This window comes from Pelobates fuscus, chromosome 4 (genome assembly GCF_036172605.1).
Source record: "Pelobates fuscus isolate aPelFus1 chromosome 4, aPelFus1.pri, whole genome shotgun sequence".
Classification (NCBI taxonomy): Eukaryota; Metazoa; Chordata; class Amphibia; order Anura; family Pelobatidae; genus Pelobates; species Pelobates fuscus.
The window spans coordinates 299558159-299581464 of NC_086320.1; the positions used below are offsets into that span (position 1 = coordinate 299558159).

General features: G+C 43.2%; 1 protein-coding gene across 2 annotated transcripts in view; it reads right to left on the minus strand.

Annotated features, from left to right (window-relative positions):
* GASK1A (golgi associated kinase 1A) overlaps positions 1-23306 on the minus strand; it is a 61818-nt gene that overhangs the window by 35911 nt on the left and 2601 nt on the right. The window contains exon 2 of one of the 2 annotated variants that reach the window (XM_063452237.1): positions 2212-2289. The exons of the other annotated variant lie outside the window; for it this stretch is intronic. Within the exon in view, the coding sequence (XP_063308307.1) occupies positions 2212-2235 (24 nt within the window). The 5' untranslated portion in view covers positions 2236-2289. The remainder of the gene's footprint in view (positions 1-2211; positions 2290-23306) is intronic. 2 annotated transcript variants of the gene reach the window in all.

Below are 23306 nucleotides of genomic sequence, written 5' to 3' on the forward strand. Positions count from 1 at the left end.
AGCTTCACCTAGCCATAGTAGGGCGGGGATCTTCCCCTGCGCTTGCTGTAGTTCCATGTGTACCCATTGTTTAGTGCTCGGGTTGGCGTGCCAGTCAACTAGTCGATGGAGGTGCGTTGCTTGATATATGAATCTGACTTGGTCTGGGTGTACCAGGTCTGGGAGTGTGCGAGCTACTCTAAGGGCCATGGCTACTCTAAGGGCCATGGCTTTGGCGAAGAGTTTTAAGTCCGCGTTTAGCAGCGAGATCGTCCGGTAGCTGGCGCAGTTCGTTGGGTCTTTGCCCTCCTTAGGTATGATCGTGACTGTCGCCCTCAGGGTGTCTGTGTGGAATTGACCTCCGGTTCGTATGGAGTTGATGCCCGTCAGGAGTTTGGGTAGTAGAATGTCTTTGAAGGTGCGTATGTAGGAGATTGGGAGTCCATCTGGCTATTTATAATTGTTATCTCTTGATTCTGTTCTGTAAAAATTTTAATAAATTAGAAGAATCTTGAAGAATTGAAAAGATGCTCCTAGAATGTTCTTAAACATGCAGGAACAGGGACCAGAAGGCCCAGGATCTCTAAAGCATTATGAATACAGATGTGTATTCCTAACTCAATAGTATCACTTAATGCTTCATTAAAAGAAGTGTAAAGAAATTGGAAAATTTCACATCATCCAGGATTTGTGGCCCTTCCACATTTGTACCTAGAAAAAAAATGCGACTACCACCAACAAAAAGTCTACTTGCCCAATTCCTCGATTCTCTACTCCTTCCTTCTTCTCCTTCTCATATTCTTCAGTTTACTGCCTTACTTTTATACTATTAATATTCTAGTTGTTTAGCTCACAAAGTTCTCCAGAACCGGAGTTCATGTAAACAGAAAACACATTTGATATTTATTGTTGTATTGAAATACCTCAATAAACACTTATAAAATGAAAAAGAACTGTAAAGAGGGTTTAAGATGATTCCTGCTATGGCATGAGAGCTGAAAATTCTCATTTTTAAACTACAACATACGCACAGCAGTATAAATAAATATGGCATTCTATAGAATATCTTTTCATTTTAAACAAAGCACAATACACAGTAGGAAATAGTAACAGACAGAATGTTGGGAAAACCTGATTGATGTCACGAACCCCCATGAGTGGTTAGGAACAAATAAGTCCCCAATACCTCTCAGGTTTCCCAGGTCAGACAGGACAGTCTCCGACATGTACTGCCCAAGTCCATCTTTCATTGTGCTAGCATGGTGTACAATTCACAGTATCTGTGCTACGTGAGGTTCTCTGCAGGGCATTGCCTGTCAAATCACATTGCATCTATTTCCTACTACCATGTGTCACTAGTAATATGTGCTGTAACACTGTGATGACCTCAATCCAAACTGTCCACTCCTTATTTCAAACCTGTTGGCAAAATATTTTCCACTGCTTGCAACAGTGACCTGCTAAATCTAAGCTAAAATATCAAAGTTAGAAACAGGACGATTGAGATCCTGGCTACAGTCAACATTATTTAATTGTTTTTGTGTTCTTCGCCTAACATACTGTCAGGCAACCTGCACGTGCGCCGCTCACGGCGGCTTCACTTACCCGCTCACCGCTCACGGCGGCTTCTAGTGCCTGCTTGCCGCTTGCGGCTGTTTCAGTGACCACAGTTCCCGTCGGCATTCTGTCTAATGCTGTACACTGACTCGGCTCACATTGACGATGTCAGGGGTCAAAATGGAAGGATCAAATACCTTCCACGTGTTATAATTAACTCTAACTGGAAACTAGACAATCAGTATTACCCTAAGCATATTTAAACTTACCTCCTCTGTGCCTTATTGCCCTGTTGTGGTCTTCTGATAGCTCAATAGCGCGTTTACTCTATCTGATCGTTGATTACCAAATTTTGGCTTTGTTTCTTGTTTACTCGGTCTTCTCTGATCCTTGACCTCAGCTTGTCTTATTGTTGTTCCGTATCTCTGTACTCCTATACTCCTTTGACTTTGGCTTGTACACTGTCCTTTCTCCTTTTGCATAGCCCGGCCACTCTAAGGACCGGTATTGCAATTGTTCCTCTCATGATCTGTCCGTGTGTCTGGTTCCGGAACCGTGACACATACTCATTTTTTTATGCTTACCCATTCCCATTAATACTGGCAGTGGAGAGATAACACAGGAAATATATTTTACTCGTATGCTATACCACTTCCGGTTAAACATCATGATCACCTTCACATGAGTTGACTTCAGCATCTTTTCCCAAGCAGCAGATGGCAGCTATGAAGAGGATGGAGGGCCTGGAGTTATCTGCAGTATACAAAACATACAAAGCCAAGTGAGTTACTGCAGTCTGTTCAGGGCTTGCTGGACTTTCTGGCTATATCCAATGCTGCTGGATCTCTGTATACCAGGTGTATAGAATACACAGAGTCATCATATCCCTGGTGGACTATCCTTGAGATGTGGTTGTCCACCTCACCAACGTGTCAAACAATATGCCACTCTTGAAAGAGACCCAAACTCAGGGCAACATTGAATTTGAAAAAATCCAGGCTTATGATCACCAGGATCTTCCTCTTCTACAGGAATCTGCCTTTTCAAACACTAAAATGGTGCAAACACTATCCTGTGTGCCCTATAAATGGGAACCTTGCCGAGGCCTCACTGCTACTTATGCTGGCAGTCAGTTTTACCTTTCATCTCCTGATGACCCCAAAGAGTTTTTTTGCCTCTTGGGCTTTCAGCTCAGCTTACTAACACGGCCAAGGAAGATTAGGGGTGTCGACCAAGAGTGCACCACAATATTCAGGATCTGATTTAACCACCAAATCTGGCCTTATAGTAATATGCATATACACATTTTAGTTTTGCTTTATTGTACCACTGCCACTTGCAACACGTTTAGCACCTAAATGGGAGTTTGTTACCTTATGGAATAACTAAGACAAGGTGTTTAGAATTAGCTCCCCCTTTTGCTATATTTTCTTTTCTAATATGGCCAAAATTAGAAGCATTTTGTATAATCTCCCTATGCTTTCTGAAAACTCCATTGCTCCAGCTAGCTTAATTTTGGATAGGCTGCTATTGGGTCATATATCGCTGTAATATTTCATGGCTTTACGCCTCAATGCATTAAGGAATGGCTTGTAAATAAAGGATGAAAAAAATAAATATTGGAACCTCCCTGAAATGGAGAATTTTTGCAACTCTGCAACTTTGTCCAACATTTCACACATGTTCTTAATCAAAGCAACTCTCTTTAGTTATAAATGGTTTATTTAAAGCCCAAGGCAATTATACATTGAAGCAAAATACTTGAAATTGTTACCTGAAAGCATAAAAATACCGTTATATAATATTGCAGCTATTCAACATGCAGAAGCTTGAATTAAAAAAGGAAAGTATATCATTTTAGCAAATCTTTTTTGCACTTATCTAAATTCACAGAATAATCCTGCTCTATTAAACATTTACTGATTTACTGAAGCCTATGATTTAAAAATACCTTAAGCAATCCGATAGAGATAAAAAGATTAACAAAGATAAACAAAATTACAATAAAATAATAGTTATACAACAGATAGTCTTTATGTTATGAAAACACGTGTCAATGTAATTGATGCGTTAAATATTTAAATGTAAGCCTTTGTGTGCTCATTCCTTCTCCCTTTTGAACAGTTTGACACTTACATGAGTCACCCATGTTGCTCTTTAAAAATTATCTGACCAGTGGCGAGAAGATCCCACACCACAGCCCCACTCCCCCTCTGGAATGTCATAACGATTGATGATCTACCAGCAAATCTAATGCTTCTCGTAGTGAAACATTGGGACACAGGGTGCATGTGCAACAATCAGTGCACTTACAATGCTTCTCATAAAGAAGCATTGAATCCATGCTTCTCTATGTGAAACCAAGCTGTAACCCCAGCTGTTTTGAATCGGATTAATTATATGCACAATTGTTTTGTTTTATGTAACCTAATTATTCCATAATTTACTGTAACCTACGTTGTATAATATAGAACTTTGTAACATATATGTACTATAATCTATAAAATACTTATTATTCTATAATCTATTTATTTTCTCTGTAACTGTTGGTTATTGTTTAATTGCTAATCTATGCAAAGTGGACTTGATAAGACGACTATATAAAGAATTGTTAAATAAATTGATTTGCCACATTTGATTTCATTCTCACTTCTCACTACCTTTTCCATCCTTATACTGTCCACTCTGCTGAATGTCCAGCTAACTATTTCTTCCTTTCTGTGCCTCTTGGTCCTCTCCTGTCTCCTTTGCCTTGCACTCAGCCTTGCAGTTCATGTATTTGGTACTTAGATGACCATTCCATTAATCAGGTTTAGTGTTTATGGCCGTAATACTTTGAAACTGAGCACATCAGAGAAAGGTTTAACCTAATACTTGACACCCCTAGGGCTAAAACAAACATTGCTATTCCCCAGGAAACACATTTTAAGATAGATTCTGCTCCACGTATCAACAAACATCGACCACTTAATTCATTTGATTCTAAAACAAACAAAAAATACTTTTCGCTGTCAATACTCTGTTCTTTGTTAGAAATGAATTCAGAGACTGATGGACAGATTAAATGTATTAATCTTTTATACCCTTGTAACTGTTGCTAGTATTGTATACTTAAAGGAACACTATAGTCACCTAAATTACTTTAGCTAAATAAAGCAGTTTTAGTGTATAGATCATTCCCATGCAATTTCACTGCTCTATTCACTGTCATTTAGGAGTTAAATCACTTTGTTTCTGTTTATGCAGCCCTAGCCACACCTCCCCTGGCTATGATTGACAGAGCCTGTATTGAAAAAACAAACAAAAAAAAATGGTTTCACTTTCAAACGGATGTAATTTAACTTAAATAATTGTATCTCAATCTCTAAATTGAACTTTAATCGCATACAGGAGGCTCTTGCAGGGTCTAGCAAGCTACTAACATAGCAGGGGATAAGAAAATCTTAATTAAACAGAACTTGCAATAAAGAAAGCCTAAATAGGGCTCTCTTTACAGGAAGTGTTTATGGAAGGCTGTGCAAGTCACATGCAGGGAGGTGTGACTAGGGTTTATAAACAAAGGTATTTAACTCCTAAATGGCAGAGGATTGAGCAGTGAGGCTGCAGGGGCATGTTCTATACACCAAAACTGCTTCATTAAGCTAAAGTTGTTCAGGTGACTATAGTGTCCCTTTAATATGTGCCTTGTGAGAACTTTACAGAAACTGTGAAGGTCTTCTTCTATTGGGAATACATTTTTGATACTGCTATGAACACTTGGCTGCACTGCTCATCCACAAAAGCCAACAACAAAACACCATAAATCCAAACACAGCTTATATATATCTTAACTTCTAAGAAAACGCTCTATAGATGTGAATGTGGTTTCTGTCTGTGGATACCTAAACTAGTTATAATAAGGTGATTTTGTTGGTCAAGGTTCACATCACAGATAAACAGAAAGAATGTAAAATCCAAGGTCAAATCAGGGGTAGGCAACCTTCAGCACTCCAGATCTTGTGGACTACATGCAAAGCGTCAGAGGAGCTAAGTCCATATAATATCTGGAGTGCCGAAGGTTGCCTACTCCTACCCTAGGTCTTTAAACTTCATAAAAAGAGTTAAATCAAGTGAGTAACCGTCAAGAAACATTTACTATAAATGCCTTTCGTAAGCAAGCTGAACACACTACAATGGGGATACTCTTCTGGTGATACTAACCACTAACTGTAAAATTATGGAAACACTCTACGTTTACTATGTAAATCTCTCTAACATCTGCTTCAGTCCAAAAAATAGCTTGACTTCTCCATACAAAGGTGCAGTGCCTTAAATCTGATTACCAACATATGACAACAAGTTATAATGGTGAAAATTCCACAATATCAAAAGAGGCAATTTCTTTGGAGGGTTTTGTGCTAAAACAAGAAACTGAACAAAACTTTGGGTTTGGGTTTGAAAGCAGGTTGAGATGCCATGTGCTTTGTGACAGAGCATTATTCTGCTGGAAGTAGCAATAATAAGATTAGCATACTTTAACAATAAAGATAATACACAAGGGGTCAGCAAAGATATTAAGATCAGTTGTGCCATGTACACAACAGCCAGTTGGTATTAAGTTGTCCAATGAGTGACAAGAAAGTACCATTACAAACTCTACCAGCATAAAGATGGATGGATCTATGGATTCAAGGTGTGTGTGCTACATTCTGACTTTACCTCTCAATGTTATAGCCGGTATAGAGATCTATCAAACCGGGCAATATTCGTCCGTGTTTTGGTTTCATACACAAAAAATTTACCATACGATTGGCTGATTACTTATTTCCATTACCCTGACTACACATCAAGACATTGAAAAATCCCAGATATAATAATAACAAAGTATTTAACCAGGAAAGGTTACTTTTGCCCAACATCCAGGGTTTGTAACAATTACCCAATTTAATGGTACGGTACTCGTTTTATCTACCTCAGAAGGATGAAGGGCTGAGTCAACCCTGCTGGGATTTGAACCTGTGACTCCCAAGGGTTAAACAGATTATACTGATGATGCATTAGCACACTGAGCTATCTCACCAGCAAAGTGCACCAACCTTTCTAATTCAGCATTTATTTGACTGAAAATGCATGGATACATCCTTTGTTTTTTCTTAAAATGTAGTAGAAGCCCGAGTGCAAATAAATGCGTTTACATGAGACTAACTTTAAACCTAATTTTCCCTTGTAGGAACACTTGTAGAAACATTTTATTTGGCAAGACAGCTTGTTTGCCCAGGCTCAACTGAATATTCCCCTCCATTGCCACTAGCCACAATATTGAGGATTTAGCAATAAACTTGTGTATTTGGATATCATTTTTTAGAAAAACGCACTTGAGTTTTTGATTACCCTCAATAAAATTTAGAATTTTAAATTTCATCAAATTTAAAGGTTGCTATGTAACCTACAGATAAAAACAGTTTTGTATGAAAAGTTTAAAAATGTAATCTCATTCTACAGCAGATGGGAGAATAGACTGTTTCGTTAACTTTGAATTTTATTAAAGACACGGAGGCTCCTATTATGCTTCTCTTTCTTTTATTTTCCCTCAGCAGCGAAGAGAGAAATGAGTGAAAAGAGAAAAAAACATATCATTAACATATATACATATTCAACATATTCCACAGTGCTACATAAGGGAACCTCCCCCTTTCAGTATATAAGGTGTAGCACTCTCTTCCTCTTCCTCTTTCTTCGCTGCTCCCTCAGACCAGCTAAGTACATTTTATTGACTATATCATTCTACTGTCATTTATACCTACACTGCCTGCAGTTTTTCTGCAGGGCTTGTTTTATGTTTAATTTATTCCTATATATACTACTTATTCTATCCTTTGGGGGTGGGCTCTTGCCCCTCTTCACCCTGGGCTGTTTTTGACCCGACCCGTTTTCACCCGGGTCCCTGGGCTCTTCTGTGCCCCTGGCAATCCCCCCACCCCCCCTTGTCGTTTTCGGCACCCTTAGAATCCCGCCAAAGTTGTTCCCCGGCGGTTTCTCATCTTCTCCGGTTCCGCCGCGGGCGCGTTCTGCGCATGCGCGAACACTCGCGGCGGCCATTTTCTTGGTTTCCTGTCGCCGATAGTGCCGGCGGCCATTTTAAGCCTCATTACTCGGCGTTTTTTGCTCCGAGGAGGCTGCTTGATCCCTGCTCCTGCTCCTACCGGGTATTTTCTCTCCTGCTCTGTCCTTTGTGCGTGGGTTAAGCAATCCAGCACCTGTCTCTGTCCTTTAGCCTTAGACATTACCTACTTTGTTTGTGATTATGCAGTCTGCCTGTGGTGATTTGAGTCCCCACCCTGTTCCCCCTAGGGGTACCACAGCATCTGATTCCCAGGCTGACTCCAACCTTATAGGCTCTGAGGAGTTCCAAACCCTCCTGGACACCACTATGTCCACCTCCATTAACAAGGCCATTTCCTCGGCCATGGGAGCTATGTCCTCTAGTATCTCCCTGTCCATCTCTCAGGCCCTTAGACAGGCCCTCCCCGCCCAGTCTGGCACAGGACCCTCTCCCAGCTCCCCTGAAGGGACTAGCCCAGGGCGCAAGGCACCTGCCAAACGCAAACACACTGCTGACCCTCCCCACACCCAGGTAAAGCCTGGTTTGAATGACACGCCTCAGGCTGTCGATGATGGCGCGCAACAACCGCGCAGTAGAGCTACTGGCCGGGCTACGGCGGCCAGAGAATGGAAACGGGCACGTGCCCATGATTTATTGTCCGATTCGGACGAGGATGGGGACGAGGAGTCAGACAACCAGTTCTCGGATCCCTACGGGGACGAGGTTTCAGGGGACGATGACCTCCCAGGGTCACAATTCCCTTCCAGGCCAACCCAGGCCAAAACCCTTTCAGGGGCCCATGATGCAGAGCTAACCTCTGACGATAAGGATGCCCTGGCTTTTGACCCAGACAACCTCAGGCACCCTCGCTCCGCGGAATGGGAGCCTGCGACCCATATAGCCCGATACCTGGCCCTTAGGGTCCGGAAATCCCTCTCACAGGAGGGTCGGAACAAGCTGAGGGCGGAATGCCCCCGCCCGATCATACCCGATGCGGTAGCCAAGACCCCTGAGGTAGACCCCCAGATTGTACAATTTCTGGGCAAGTCGGGTTGGAAACCCAAAAAGGGCCTGGACTACTCCATGCGTAACTGTCAGGACAAGTTCCTTGACACCCTGGGCCCGGTCACCAAATTGTATGAGCTGCTAGAGACGGCTCAGTCTAGTGGGGCTCCAGTAGACTTTGAGGTGGCGTTCGGCTGGCTCCAACGCCTAATTTGTATGATAGGCAACGCCAACACGGCTATGTCAACGGAGCGCAGGAAAGCCATCCTGCTTAAGATTGAGCCCAAGCTCGCAAGCATGGCCTCCAATGAGCCCGGTGCCTCCGCAAAAGGCCTTCTATTTGGAGAGTCCTTCGTAAAGGACCTGGGGTCTTACGTTAAGACATTCACGGCTTTGGACAAGGCCCAATCCTCCATTAAGCGGGTATTTAGCCCAAAGGTTTTTGGCGGGGCCGGTAGAGGTAGGAGCCGTCTACCCGGCCGCAACCCCCGGGGTTTCTCTAGACCGGGCAGAGGCTCCTTCAACCAACAGAGACCGACCCAGGAACGGTCCTTCACTCCATTCTTCCCCTCACGAGGACGGGCTTGGCATACCCGCGGCAGTCGAGGAGCACCCACGGGAAAACGCCCTTATGGTGAGTACCATGTTTCCCCTTTCTTCCCATATACAGGTAGGGGGCAGACTGACCCGGTTCACCCGGGCATGGTCACTTATCACGTCAGACAGTTGGGTGTTACAGACGATAGAGGGCTACCACCTAGAACTGACCGCTTCCCCCATTCAGACCTCTCCCCCAAGGGCGATTCACATGCCGTCTGCACACTTAGATCTCATCTCTACGGAGATCAGGGAATTACAGGCCAAGAAGGCCATAGAAGAAGTCCCTCTAGACACACCGGGTTTCGTAAGCAACCTTTTTCTAGTGCCCAAAAAAGGAGGCGGGGTACGCCCGGTTATCAACCTACGGCCCCTGAATGCCTTCATACAATACCGGCACTTCAAGATGGAGGGCATTCATTGCCTCAGAGACCTGCTCCTACCCGGAGACTGGATGGTCAAATTAGATTTGCAAGATGCTTACCTAACGATCCCAGTAGCCTCAATTCACAGGAACCTACTACAGTTCTGCTGGGAAGGCAAGAAGTGGCATTTCACATGCCTACCTTTCGGTCTGTCCTCCGCCCCATGGTGTTTCACGAAAGTACTAAAACCAGTGGTGGCCTTCCTCAGATTGCACGGGGTCCGCCTTATCATTTACCTGGACGACATCCTCATACTCTCCGGGACTCGATCCCTCTTACTAGAACACTTGGGGTGGGCCCTACACCTCATACAGAACCTAGGCTTCCTTGTAAACTGGAAGAAGTCGGTTCTGATCCCCTCTCAACAAATGGAATTCCTCGGATTCCGTATCGACTCTGTACTACAAGTTCTCTGCCTCCCAGCGGAGAAGATGTCCAACATCAAAGGGGAAATAAGGAAACTTATGCAACGGCCGGACATATCCCTGCGCCAACTGGCACGAGTCATCGGCCTGTTGGCAGCCTCTATCCAGGCGATTTTCCCAGGTCCGCTACACTACAGAGCCTTACAACGACTGAAAGCGGCCTGCCTGAGAAGTGGCCACTCGTACGAATCTCACATTTCCCTGGACACGGAGTCGAGGGAGGAACTGAACTGGTGGCTAACCCACATGGAGGCTTGGAACGGCCGAGCGATCTTCGGGTCCACTCCAGATCTGGTGATCGAATCGGACGCCAGCTTACATGGTTGGGGCGCGCGCTGCGGCAATATATCCACAGGAGGCAGGTGGTCCACGGAGGAGTCCTTCTTACACATAAACTCTCTGGAACTGCTGGCGGCCTCGTTCGCCATTCGCAGTCTATCTCCCAGAGGCATCTCATGCTCGATTCTTCTCAAGCTGGACAATGTCTCAGCGGTACGATACATAAACCATCTAGGGGGAACCAGGTCCCGCATCCTAGCGGTTTTGGCCAGAGACTTCTGAAATTACTGCTTACAGAACAGCGTGTCCGTTACCGCGGAACACATCCCGGGCCTAGACAACTACACCGCGGACTGGAACTCCCGCTACTTGAGGGACTCGGGAGATTGGAGACTGCTACCGAAAGTATTCCGCAGAATCTCGTCCCTGTGGGGACCTTTGAGCACGGACCTGTTCGCATCCAGACTCAACACACAACTACCGAAGTTCTGCAGCTGGCGACCAGACCCGGAGGCCATAGCGACAGATGCTTTCCTCCAAGATTGGTCCGAGGGCAGGGCTTACGCCTTCCCACCGTTCAACCTGATAGCTCGTTGTCTGGCGCACCTCCGACGCTTCAAGAGCTCATTGGTACTGATAACCCCGTGCTGGAGATCTCAACCTTGGTTCCCACACCTACTGGAGATGGCGATAGACCACCCACGGCTACTGCCGGACCATCCATCTCTACTGACCAACCCAGACGGGGAGAACCACTCCCTGGTGGAACAGGGCCTTCTCCGTCTCATGGCATGGCTCCTTTCCGGGGACCCTGGGAGATCACGGAGGTTTCGAACACGACTATGCAGCTCCTGGCAAACGCATGGGCACCTGGTACACGACAAGCTTATGCTGCAGCATGGAGACAGTGGGCCAATTGGTGCTTGGGACGATCACTGGATCCGATATCAGCCCCTGTGAAGTCGGTACTAGATTTCCTCACGCACCTGTTCGAGTCAGGCAAGGCCTTCCGCACGGTCAATGTTTTCCGCTCGGCCATCTCAGCCGGGCACGACCAGGTGGACGGCCTCCCACTGGGGCAGAATCCTCTAATTTGTTGTTTGCTCAAGGGAGTCCGTTTCTCACGTCCCCCCACGTCCAGATACGGGTCCTTCTGGGACGTCAACTGTGTGTTCAGACTCCTAGATAGCTGGCCCACCAACGTGGATCTTTCACTTAAACAATTATCGGCAAAACTACTGATGCTGCTCTGCCTTCTATCCTGCAAACGGGTATCAGATGTGAGAGCCTTGGACTGGCGAGCCCGTACATTCCCCCCCGGAGGGGGTGTCGTTCGATATCTCACGAAGAACGAAGTCGGCCACCAAACAGGTCTGCTATCCACGGATACCGTGTTTACCTAACTTATGCCCAATAACGTGCCTAAAAGAATACGAGTCTCGCACTTCTGCACTGCGCCCGTCCAATGACGGCCCTCTGTTCATCTCCCTGAAGAAACCTCATCTACCGGTATCCACGCCGACGCTGGCACGATGGATCAAATGGCTGTTAGCTACGGCCGGGATCGACGTCTCTGTTTTCTCATCACACTCTGTTAGAGGCGCCATGGCCTCTAAAGCATCGGCGGCCGGATGCCGCTTGGAAGACATTCTGAAGGCTGCAGATTGGTCTACGGAATCCACATTCAGGAACTTTTACTTTAGACCGATACAACATTTTTCAGATAAAGTTATTGCTCAGCTTTGAACAAGCATAATAGGAGCCTCCGTGTCTTTAATAAAATTCCTAGATTTTACTAGTAGCATGACGTAAAGTCATGATTTTATTAATGACACGGAGGCGAGTATTATTCCCTCCCTCCCTCCCTAGGTTGGAGGTGGTGATATGTTTTTCTTTTACAACCTGTTTTTCTGGACTGACTCACGACTTACATCTTTAGGACGGGTCTTCCTGGCCCAAATTCTATTAAGTTATGCTCTATTATTTGACGTTTCTGTCTTTCAGGCTTAGTTTACATTAGCTTTAATTGACCATGATCGTCACGTATTTAATGTTATGTCAATTTAGTATGACATTTATTTCCTTTTCAGAAGTCAAGATTACTAAATATACTGGAAAATGTTACACCCAGTTGTAAGTTGAGATTTTACCATATTTCTCCTCTCTTTTTTAGCATGATTCCAAATACCAATGGAACTAACAGAAGCTTCAAGGTTGACTCCGCATTCCCAGGAAGATAGGTTCAGCTTCCCGAGTTTACAGTTCAAATTCAAGTTCTGGTTCGGTTTACGGGTCTTCGGATCGCTACGAAAGAGGAAGAGGAAGAGAGTGCTACACCTTATATACTGAAAGGGGGAGGTTCCCTTATGTAGCACTGTGGAATATGTTGAATATGTATATATGTTAATGATATGTTTTTTTCTCTTTTCACTCATTTCTCTCTTCGCTGCTGAGGGAAAATAAAAGAAAGAGAAGCATAATACTCGTCTCCGTGTCATTAATAAAATCATGACTTTACGTCATGCTACTAGTAAAATCTAGGAATTATTTACAGGGTACTGTTTCCAGTAAAAGCCAATCATAAAACGTCTTTACTGTCGCTTTAAAAATATGCAGATGTTCAGGTGCTTACAGCTATGGTTGCATTTAGTATACTTTAGTGCTGATGTGGCTTAGCAGGAAATTCGAACACCAGTGTACAGTCATACCTGGGATGAATCCCAGCAGATTTTGGAAGTTTTATTCCACTCAATGGATCTCACAAACTAAAACAGAATTTAAAGAGATGTGTTTCCACAATACCTTTATGCCTGACACATTCAATATAACATATTAAGTATATTGTAAGAACAATAGCATAGGATATGCTAGGAAACTATTTAACAGAAAACTCATTAGAGAAAGTGCAGCACAAAACCAAGATGAATTACATCACAATTAAATATTCGCATTATATTGTTACTTAAAATAAAATGTAAAAATAAAAATAAGCAAAGTTACTCTTGTTAGCAGCATATTATCAGGATAGTCTGCTTCTACAGTGACATACGCAGAAACCAAGATATAGATTACATACCGTATTTAACCCATTCCTGGTGCTCCCATTAAAGTTAAAGGGACAATCCATGCACCCACATCACTTCTGCCCATTGGAGTGGTCTGGGTGCCAACTCCCATCATCCTTAACCCTGCAAGTGTAATTATTGCAGTTTGTTTTTTTTTAAACTGCAATAATTACCTTGCAGGGTTAAGTCCTCCTCTAGTGACTGTCTATCAGACAGCCACTAGAGGGACTTCCGGCTTCTTAGAACACGAAAAGTGTTTTAAATGAAGCTGGACGTCCTCATGCTATGCACGAGGACCTCCAGCGTCGCCGGAATCCCAATAGGAAAGCATTGAATAATGAACAATAAAAAGAAAGATGGTGAGAGCACTTCAAAAAAATAGAATTAATGTTACCCAAATCGGAGTCAATCTCTGCAAATAAACACAAATAGAGAAGACATAGGGTAATAACTTTTAAACTGTAAACGTAAAAGAAATGTGTTGGTCTCACTCACATAGATGGAGCCACTTTAAAAGCTGACTCAAACTGCATGCCTTGAATAAATCACATGTGGACTTCAGCTGGGTACTTCCCAAAATTGTGTCTGATGTACCTCCAAAACGCAGGTTAACAAAACGCTTTATTCTCCAATAACAGGTACAAAACTTTTTATTCTCCAATAACAATAATAATGCTTTCCTATGGGGAGGTCTAATGCGCGCACGACCATTGCCGCGTATGCGTATTAGGTCTCCCCTGCCGGCTCACGTCAGCAAGGGAGGAGCGTGGGAGAAGCCTGACCTAGCGAAGAGGGACATCAGCACTGGATTCAGGTAAGTGTCTGAAGGGGGTTTAACCCCTTCAGCAACAAGGGATGGTGGGCAGGGGGAAAGGGGACACTGTAGGATTCTACAGTGTCAGGGAAACGGATTTGTTTTCCTGGCACTGGAGAGTCCCTTTAAATGGATTTGTGCTAAATAAAGTAGACATTCAATAAAGTAGAGAAGCAACTGCATCTTTTCAGTCATTAAATATGATTAATAGGCACTCATTGTAGTAAATAAAACCCCTCAGTGGCATAACTAGGGGGTATGGACCACACCCAGGTGACACCACCAGGCAGGAAGTTATTCTGCTCAAGTACACTTCTTGTTGTCACTTCACTCACAGGCGCAGCGGCTGACAAAGTGCGGCAGATCCCTCAAGGAGCCAGTGCAACACTATTTGCAGAGAGGTCACTGTGACAGACAACCCGGTGGAGGAGGAAGAAAACAGAATCAGACACACAAGTCGCAAAGTATACCATGCAACATGCGTAGCTAGATTCTGGTAGTCTCTTCTTCCTCATGGGTGACGAGCCAATCCTTCCGATGGACCTTCCCACTTTGGTCGGTGACAGTGATGTGATTTACACTCCCCTTTTTGGAGGTATGCTTTAATAGAAATCTCCGCACAGCCAATAAGGTCATAATTTATAGAGATAAATTATATACACAGAATGTAAATGCTGAGGTACCGTATCTCCAGTCCAGTGACACCATGTCTTCAGCTTCATATATATTACACTACTGTAACAACAGCCTCCAGGCAACCCCTGGCCCACCCGCATTGAGATTTGCTTTGCCCTGCTTGGGGACAATTTCCTAAACAGGGCAATCCAGCTCAATGATTCACTCCCTAGTCTGCACTAGAAACTTTGGCTAGGAAGTAACCATAGCAACCACCGCACATGTAGTATACATGCTTTATGTGGAAAGCATTTCTACCACTTGTAGGAGTTCTCTCCTGCTTTCTCCATCAGTTAATTCTTTGGCGTACAAAATTAATTGACAAAGAATTGATTGATAGGGAAAGTCATATTTTCAAAAAAAATAATTCTCCAAATCCATACATTTGCTACCAATTCAAGATGAAATGTTATGTTATTTAATGAGCATAGTTAATATTTACCATGATAAATAGACTTTAACATACCCACATTGGTCAGTGCAATGGCTCAATGAAATTGTGTGTGTTTATTGCATGTTGTCTGTAAAGAGGAAGAAGAGTTGCGTTATAATGCAGTTTTTATTCCACCACCTGAAAAAACAGCTGTTCGTCAATTTCTTTCTCAACCCTCTGTTTTTCAATTCTCTGTCGTTCAACCTCTACCAATCAGCCATCTGACCTCAATACCTCCTCCAATTATCTCTTGTGTACTCATCACCTTCACCTCTCCTTCTCTGAGGAAGCTCTGATAACACCTGATTCTAAGGTATCACATCTCCTTTGATGATAGTACAATATTCTTTGTTCTACGTACCCCTACTGATGATCCTATGTGTTTCATGATGACTCTTTATTAAATCAGTTTAAATCAATCCTATTGTAATGTTTTCATAAATCCCAATGGCTTAAATAAATCCCACTTCAAATGTGTGATTAAAACATACAGTAACTTTTCCAAATATCCACTTATTCCCCCTCTTACTACCGTTTTTTCTTAATTTATGTCCCTATTTTTTAAACTCACAATTATCCTGTTTATCTAAAAGACATTAAAATAACATTCCAACATTAAAAATAAATATAGTAACCTTACATTAATTAGATAAAGCAAGCCAATTCAAAAACTAAAGCTACTTTTGAATTCACGGATTGGTACCTTAGTGGGCCAACCCACCACAGTATAACAAATCAATCATCTTAGAGTGGGGCTACCCTAAACCATCCCCCCCGGGTAATATTTTAACTTTGATGGGATAAAGCCAAATATTAAGGAGAGAAAAAAATAAGTAGCAAGAGAGGTGAGAACGGACAACAGCTCAATTAAACTGCCCTTCGGTGGGTCCCCGCTCAGATCTCAAGCTGGTTTTAGCTCAACTTGTGCCACTACAGAGAGAACATATCTGAAACATATCAGACTGGTCCCACCCATATGGACAGTCCAGATCCGAAATGCCAGCAAGTTCCCTCTGCACAAGAGATACAGCAACCCCAGACGATTGTTTCAACCTTGTAAAGTATCATCAGTGAGGTATAGCGAATATCCCTCTAGGCACCGTGGGCAAGGGGTCCGCGTCTGGATTGCCCTTTAAACTTAAGGAGAGAAAAAACAAGTAGCAAGAGAGGTGAGAATGCGGACAACAGCTCAATTAGCCTGCCCGTCAGTGGATCCCTGCTCAGATCTCAAGCTGGTAAAATTTTAGCTCAACTTGTGCCACTACAGAGAGAACATAGGTGGATCCTTGCTCAGATCTCAAGCTGGTTTTAGCTCAACTTGTGCCACTACAGAGAGAACATATCTGAAGCATATCAGACTGGTCCCACCCATATGGGCAGTCCAGATCCAAAATGCCTGCAAGTACCCTCGGCACGAGAGATACAGCAACCCCAGATACCTTATAAGTTTGAAATGATCGTCTGGGGTTGTCATATCTCTTGTGCAGAGGAAACTTGCTGGCATTTCGGATCTGGACTGCCCGTATGGGCGGGACCAGTCTGATATGCTACAGATATGTTTTCTCTGTAATGGCACAAGTTGAGCTAAAACCAGCTTGATATCTGAGCGGGGACCCACCGAAGGGCAGGTTAATTGAGATGTTGTCCGTTCTCACCTCTCTTGCTACTTATTTTTTTTCTCTCCTAAAGTCAAATATTACATTTACTTTGTCTTTCATACATGCATACTTAGTTCTGTTTTGTTATAATTAAATGTCATGTTCTACTTTTAAAATAGGAAATGTCATGTAAGTTCTGAAAGTTTTTATCTTATGTACTGGAGACTGAAGATGTATCAATAATGATTATGCAGTTTGATGTACCCTACTGACTCATGATAATGGAGTTAAAAAAAAAAAATATATATATATAGTTTGTTAATTAGTTTTATTGTTGGAGTTCTCCATTGATTTCGTTTAAGGGCTTTTCCCCTTCCCCCGTAAAATTAAATAGAAATAACTCTATTATTCACCTTTTATCTAGAGCCGGGCGAGTAGTTTCTCCTCTTATGACATCATCACCTGTGATGATCTCTGATCCAATTCAATGCTTCTCTGTGAATCATTAAAGCATTGAGGACCTACTGGGCATAAACAGCAATCACCCCACTCAGCCAAACAGATGCTTATCATAGAGAAGTATTGAATCAGTGGCATCACAAGTGTGGTGCTGACACCATGTTCGTGTCATCACCTCTAAAGGTGTTACCAGGTACACTCTTATGTACACTGGGGCCTCGTACTGCTTAGGGGATGGCTGAGCACTCAGGTATTCTGTCATGGGCAGACAGAATGAGATTCTTGGGGGTCCATGATATTTATAGTCCAGCAAAGAACTCTCCAACTGAAATGCCAGCATTGCCATATCCTCCCTTCATATTTCTGTGTAGCATTGACCAAGCCCCTTTTCTCTGCTCAGCCTGTAGATGTAAAGTGTGCCGGTGGAAGTGCGAGGGGCAGGAATGCACGTCACAAGCCTTTTCTGTGTGTCCCAGTAGGCAGTGCTGCAATTTCCTCTTTATGAGGCTGAGCAGAGGGAAGAACCTAGCAAGAAGCATGAGAATTCTGCACTGCTCGGTCATGCTACACTGTAAATGGGAGGGCATGTTTCATTATTGCGGTTCAGGGAGTGAGTGAAGGGAGCATAGCTGGTAAGAAGAAAGGAAGGAGGAGGGTAAATTAGAGAAAAATAGTGAAGGGCATATGAGGGAAAGAAGTACAAAGAGGAGGGATTCAGCTGATGAAAAAAAAAGTCACATTTAATTAGCATACAGAAAACGAGTGTGTCGTCGTTATGGTCTGGTACAAGAGGAGGTCCATTGGGGGAGGGGGAGTGACACCTTAAGTTGCACCAGACAAAACCAACCCTAATGACACCACTGATTGAATCCATTGATTCTCTATAAATAGAATTCCCAGCATTCTGCATTATCATGTTGTGTCTTTCTTATAAAATGTCTCTAGTTGCTGTTTCATTCTCACTGGCAAATGTAAACATTGTCGTTGTTAATCATTGTCAGACTGCAGGAACTGGGTATATTAAATATGCAATGCTTTTTTCCTCCAAGTGCCCCAACCACTTCAGTGTTATGAAGTGGTAATGGTGCCCGGACCCTGTAAATGCACCATTTAAGTATGAAACGCTGCACATACAGGTATATTTAATATTGCTGTTGAGGTGTAACTGCACCCGTGGCTACTTTTATCAGCCAACAGCAGGGCTGTACTACTTACAATGCTCGGAATAACCCTAATGCTATTCTATCATTTTACCTGGTAACTTTTAATTTTCTTACTACTGTTACGGTTAATTATCTAACATTTCTTGCCAAAATCGTAATAAAATAATTGGAAAAAAAGAACACTATAAAAAAACTATTTTTTTTTTTCTGTGTCTCAGAATTAGGTCCCCGACACTTGGAGGTGTGCACGTTGATGAATAAATATCATGGGGTGTAATAGGAAATAGAGGGAATGGAAATTCGTTTACCCCTTAGCAACCTTGCGAACTGTTCCAGATTCAGGAGGACCATTCTGCATTCAACCAGTTTCCCCCTTGTATGGATGCCACAGTTAATTAAAACTATTATTGTGGAAAACAAATGTTCAAGCACATAAAATAAACAATGTGTGCAAGGGGTTCAGAGTCCTGCGCATCTTTCAGTATGCCTTGCATTGTTAACTTGCTGGCTAGTTTGCAACGTGTCAGTGTTGAGTTGACTCCCTCTATTTCAAGCTAAGAACTCCCCCCCCCCCTTCTCTGTACCCTACTTTGCCAATTTCAAATGCTTGGCGGTATGGCACGGATTTGAAATACTATAGTCACCCAGACCACTTCAGCTCAATCAAGTGGTCTGGGTGCCAGGTCCCTCAGGTTTTAACCCTTCAGATGCAAACATAGCAGTTAAGCCAGCCTCTAGTGGCTGTCTTCCGGACAGCCACTAGAGGCGCATCTGCAATGCTGGAGGCATCGCGCAGAGCGTCCATAGGAAATCATTGAAAAAATATTTACTATGGACACTCTGAATACGCGCGCGACACTTGCCGCGCATGCGCATTCAGCTCCGCTGACGTCGGCAGAGGGAGCCGACGTCGGCGGGGGAGGAGAGGTCACCAGCGCCGAGGGAGCCCGGCCCTGGATTAAGGTAAGTGGCTGAAGGGGTTTTGTTTTCCTGACACTATAGTGATCTTTTACATTTAAGGCCAAATAGTGATCCTTTAAATTTAAGGCCAAAAAAAACAACCGGCTGTTCACTTGCAAAGTTTTCTTTCGCTTCTTTATTTAAAGCAAATAAAAGTTTTAAGAATCACTGAAAACAAATCTACAACAAATATACAGTTTGGGTAATTTCTTTATTCTTCTGAAGTGAGAAAGACTTTTTCTTCTGTGAAGAATCAGGGACACTAATAGTTTAAATATTCGCTAGAGGAAAAAAACGACGGTTTCAAATTTCCACAAAGGCATCCAGGAGCTGGGCAGTCAAAACTGTGAAGTCTGCAAGTTCACGTCTCCAAATCACTCTAGATTTTTTTTATTTATTTTTTTTCGATGACCTGGAAAATACTTTCCTGGAATGTCAGTCTTCTAGACAGTATAAACAATTCACATTACTCTTGGAACTATTAGTTCTATGAATTAATCTAAAGGCAATAAGGTGAAGAGTTTGAAACACAAATGTTTGACACAGCAATGGCAACAGAGGAAAAACTCCCATCATGCTTGGCTACGATAGGAATTGTGGGTTGTTGCAGTTGGGGTACCAAAAATCTGTAATTCATTATAGGGATTGTAGCGAGCAGAAGTTGGCTTTGAACTCCGCAGTAGATATATGCTGGGTCTACTATAGCATAAGGTATATTCGTTAAACTGAGAACTGCAACATATTAATTAATCTGATTACATGCTTAATGGGTTACTTCCTATTTTTGTGTACAGGTATTACAATTATATAATATTCAACATTCTGAATATCCATAATACGCAACTTAATAGGATCTACTCCGATGATCTATGCATCTACTAATCTTCCAGCCAATCCTGGTCATCCAATGGGTTTTTATTAGAAATAGGCAGAAAAGCAGAGCCATTAAATAAACTTTGCTCTGTGCGCAAGTTCAATCCTTTTCTATTATTGGGTTTTGTTTTTTGTTTAATGCTGTCTCATTGAGTCTTTAAGACAATGCACACATAACATAGCATAACTCCTGCATATTTTCTTGTGTTGATTCTTTTGCACAGGTGAAAAGGAGCTGTTGACACCTTCCATTCACTTGAACGTCCATTTTTTTTGTTGCAAACAGTTTCATAGATGCAAATGTTTAGCATACTCACTTTTTGTTAAATTCAGTGAGAAGAGATCAGTTTTCTTTTAAATGTTAGAACTCCATAATGTGTGGTATGTCTGCACCAGAAGTGTGGATGTAAATATTTTAGTGTTAAAGGGACACTCTTAAGTACCATAGCAACCTATGCTGATTACAATTGTCACTATACACAGTTGCTTAGAACTGCAGCGGAAAAAAATCCCCATAATAACAGCACTATAACAGCTACTGAAAGCTAAGGAGGAACACGGCTGGAACTCAGTAGAATGTTGTGCGCAACTTAAACTGAGAAAAACTGTGAACAAGGCTATCAACAGTTTGATAGATACTACAGGAGAGTTGTTATGAGCTTATTCAGCAGTTCCACTCATGAAATCTAGAAAATGGAGCGCAGCCTGAACTACTTGTCATGAGGGTGGTTTCTGCTACTTTAACTGTGGGTTAGTAGCATCAGCAGTAACCTTACTTTTATATATTCTCAAATGTATTTATTATGTAATACATTAAAGGGAAACTGTAGGCACCATAACCACTTCAATGTAAGGAAGTTGCTATGGTGAGTGGAGCCTGAGGGTGCCAGGTCCTGCATTACTGCTAAAAGATTTATTTAACATTTAGCTGAGATTTTCTTATCCCTGGTAGCTTACAGCCCAACCTCCAATAATGTGGAGGAGCTATGCTACCCTACCTCATCATGCCAAGGGTACGGATGAGAGTGTCAGCTGAGCACTCTCTGCCAATCACTGCCCCAATCCATGGTGTGGATCCATGGTGCATTGCGGAAGCCAAGTTCCAATTCCGCCACATTGTTATTGAAGGCCAGGCTGCAGTCAGCTAAGTCCCAGCATCACTGCTAATCAGTAAGTAGACAGTTTAGCAGTGATGCGGGACCCAGCACCTGTGGACTACAGCCACCATAACCATGTCAATCTGTTGATTTTTATTATATATAAAAATAAAATAAAGAGTCCATTCCTTAACATAATGTTTTTATTTACAAGCTGGTTTGCGGAGTGCCTCGCACCATGCACGCACAAAATTCACAGCAATACAAAAAAGGACCCAATAAATAAAGATTTTAGGGTGCGCTAGTTTACACCCTGACATGATGTGTTACAAAATAAACTTCCCTGGTAAACAAAAATGACGTATCAGAATATACTGTGGAACAGCCTGTCTAAGAGCACTAACTCAAGAAAATGTGAGTTTATGTGCCCAGTTTCAGCCTGTACAAAATATCAGGTTTTGCTGCTCTCCTTCGTCAAGATGTAAAAGTGTACAGTCTGTTACAATGTATTGTGGTCTTTCAGGCTGTACGGCTGAAAAGAACATGGTGCAATATTTCACAGTCTCTCGCAGTGTGCAATAGCACAGTGTGTCCAGGTGTTCTATTGTGAAAATGCTACCAGGATAGCTTGTCAGCCTATCAGAGAGTGCTAAAGCTCAGCTAGCAGGGTACACAGACTTCACTCAGCCAGGGTCCTGTATTTCTAAAGTCGATCAGGGCATAAATATGTTCACTCAGCCAGTTATTCACTAAGGTGTCGATTGTTCAGGACAGAAAGTTAATGGATCCAAATAGTCAGCTATGTCTTCAATTTGTCTATTTCTGCTTTAAAATTTTTTATTCATTTTGAGCTCCTGACAAATGACACTTTCAAGAGGCTCTACAGACATCCAGACCACCTCATCTCAAAAACGTTGTCTAGGTGCCAGGTTCAACCCCTCACCAACCCCCCCAACCCTTTTAACCCTGCAGCTGAAAAAAACATTGCTGTTCTACAGGAACAGCAATGTTTTCAATGCAGGGTTAAAGGAACACTTTAGTAGTAGGAATACAGAGATATTCCCAAAACTAAAGTGTTCCTCTGAAACTGCCCCCCAGTCCGCCCTCCGTCCATGAAAGGGTTAAAAAAAAAACTTTTAGGTGGCGGGGCCTGATCGCTGACCGGGAAAGTTGCATGTAGCATGAGCTCCTCAGGGAAAACTTCAGTATAAGCCTAATACTGGACAGTATTAACCCATTCTAGACCACAAACTAATTACTTACATTAGGGACACTCTGTCGGGTGTCTGACCTGCTTCTGTTTGACACCGGTGGGCATAACTAATGAAAGGCCTCTCTGCGGCCTGCAGCCATACTTGTGGCGGGGGAAGCGGACGCTCTTCATCCCTGGTCTGGAGACAACTTGTTTCTGAGCCCTGTTCCCCTTCTCTGAACCAGTGGGGGTTATCCCGGTCCCCACTGGTGCATTCTTGCAGCCTGAACCACATGGTAGTATATCCCAAGGTGATCTAAGGGATCGAGGCCCACAGTCTAAGATGGCTGCCACGCCAGAGCCTGATGCATCGCAAGCCTCCCATCAGTATGACCCCACTCCTGCAGGCTTTTGACAGCCTGTGTGCGCGATTTTGCTGAATGCCCGTGCACTTGCCACTGCTCCTGTGCATTGGGCCGAAGCCTCCTGGAACCGGACAGTGAGTCGCCATCACAAGGCAAAGCTTGTCCCATGCGGCTCCCGCGTGGCATCACACAGACACAGGAGACCGGCACAAAGGGCGAACAAGCGCCGCAGGCACAGACTCTGCAACTGCTCCTGCTCATCT